General features: G+C 50.0%; 1 protein-coding gene across 1 annotated transcript in view; it reads right to left on the reverse strand.

Annotated features, from left to right (window-relative positions):
* The window catches only part of LOC107104651 (tumor necrosis factor alpha-induced protein 2-like), a 13,381-nt gene that overhangs the window by 3,401 nt on the left and 9,144 nt on the right, over positions 1–836 (reverse strand). The window contains exons 5-6 of the mRNA XM_015404694.1: positions 366–480; positions 167–289 (exon numbers count right to left, since the gene is read on the reverse strand). Coding sequence (XP_015260180.1) covers positions 167–289; positions 366–480 — 238 coding nt within the window. The remainder of the gene's footprint in view (positions 1–166; positions 290–365; positions 481–836) is intronic.

Below are 836 nucleotides of genomic sequence, written 5' to 3' on the forward strand. Positions count from 1 at the left end.
AGCGGGCGTCTATAGAGCCAGCGGGCGTCTATAGAGCCAGCGGGCGTCTATAGAGCCAGCGGGCGTCTATAGAACCAGCGGGCGTCTATAGAGCCAGCGGGCGTCTATAGAGCCAGCGGGCGTCCAGCGGGTGTTTCCCAGCTGTCCTCTGGGCTCCTGCTCTCACCTGTATGATGTCGATGGCCAGCGGGCTGAAGTAATAACTGTCGATGAGTTCTGGGTGTTTGTCGCCCAGCCAGCTCTCCTCCTCCTTCTTCAGAAGCGTGTTGAGCCACAGCTGGATCTTCTCCTGAGGAAACATCTGTGTGAGCTGAAGGAGGTCACATGCTCCTCCAGGGTTAATCATCCACCAGCGAAGGCTTCACCTCTTTGTGGAGAAGGTATTGCTCCTCCAGAGCCCTCAGGTTGTCCTGCAGCAGCAGAGAACCCAAGCAGGGCGTCTTTATCTGCCCCTCCAGGTCTGGGTGTTTCAGTATCTCCCTGCAGGAGAACCAGAGGAGATCAGTGGCTGTTTCAGCCTCTCTGCAGCCATTCATAGATCTTTCTCCCATAGAAGCCTCTCTGAACTAAACCTTCCTCCATGGAAAGGACTCCTGGCTCAGAGCCGGGTAGGAACAGACTTTACTGGAGTCATTATTTTAGAAAACTTTTTACTTTCTACTCGTTAGATTTAAAAAATAAACGTTTTGATCCTTTAAGCTGATTTTCTTTATAGTCTGTTGGTATTTAAATAAATTATTAGGTTCATCCAGACAATAAATGTCTTTTTGGTTGGACTGTAGAAAATGTTTAGAGACGTAACCTTTGGGGTCGGCTGGTTCAGCTGATGGAGGAAC

This window comes from Cyprinodon variegatus, unplaced genomic scaffold (genome assembly GCF_000732505.1).
Source record: "Cyprinodon variegatus isolate N-32 unplaced genomic scaffold, C_variegatus-1.0 Scaffold1832, whole genome shotgun sequence".
Classification (NCBI taxonomy): Eukaryota; Metazoa; Chordata; class Actinopteri; order Cyprinodontiformes; family Cyprinodontidae; genus Cyprinodon; species Cyprinodon variegatus.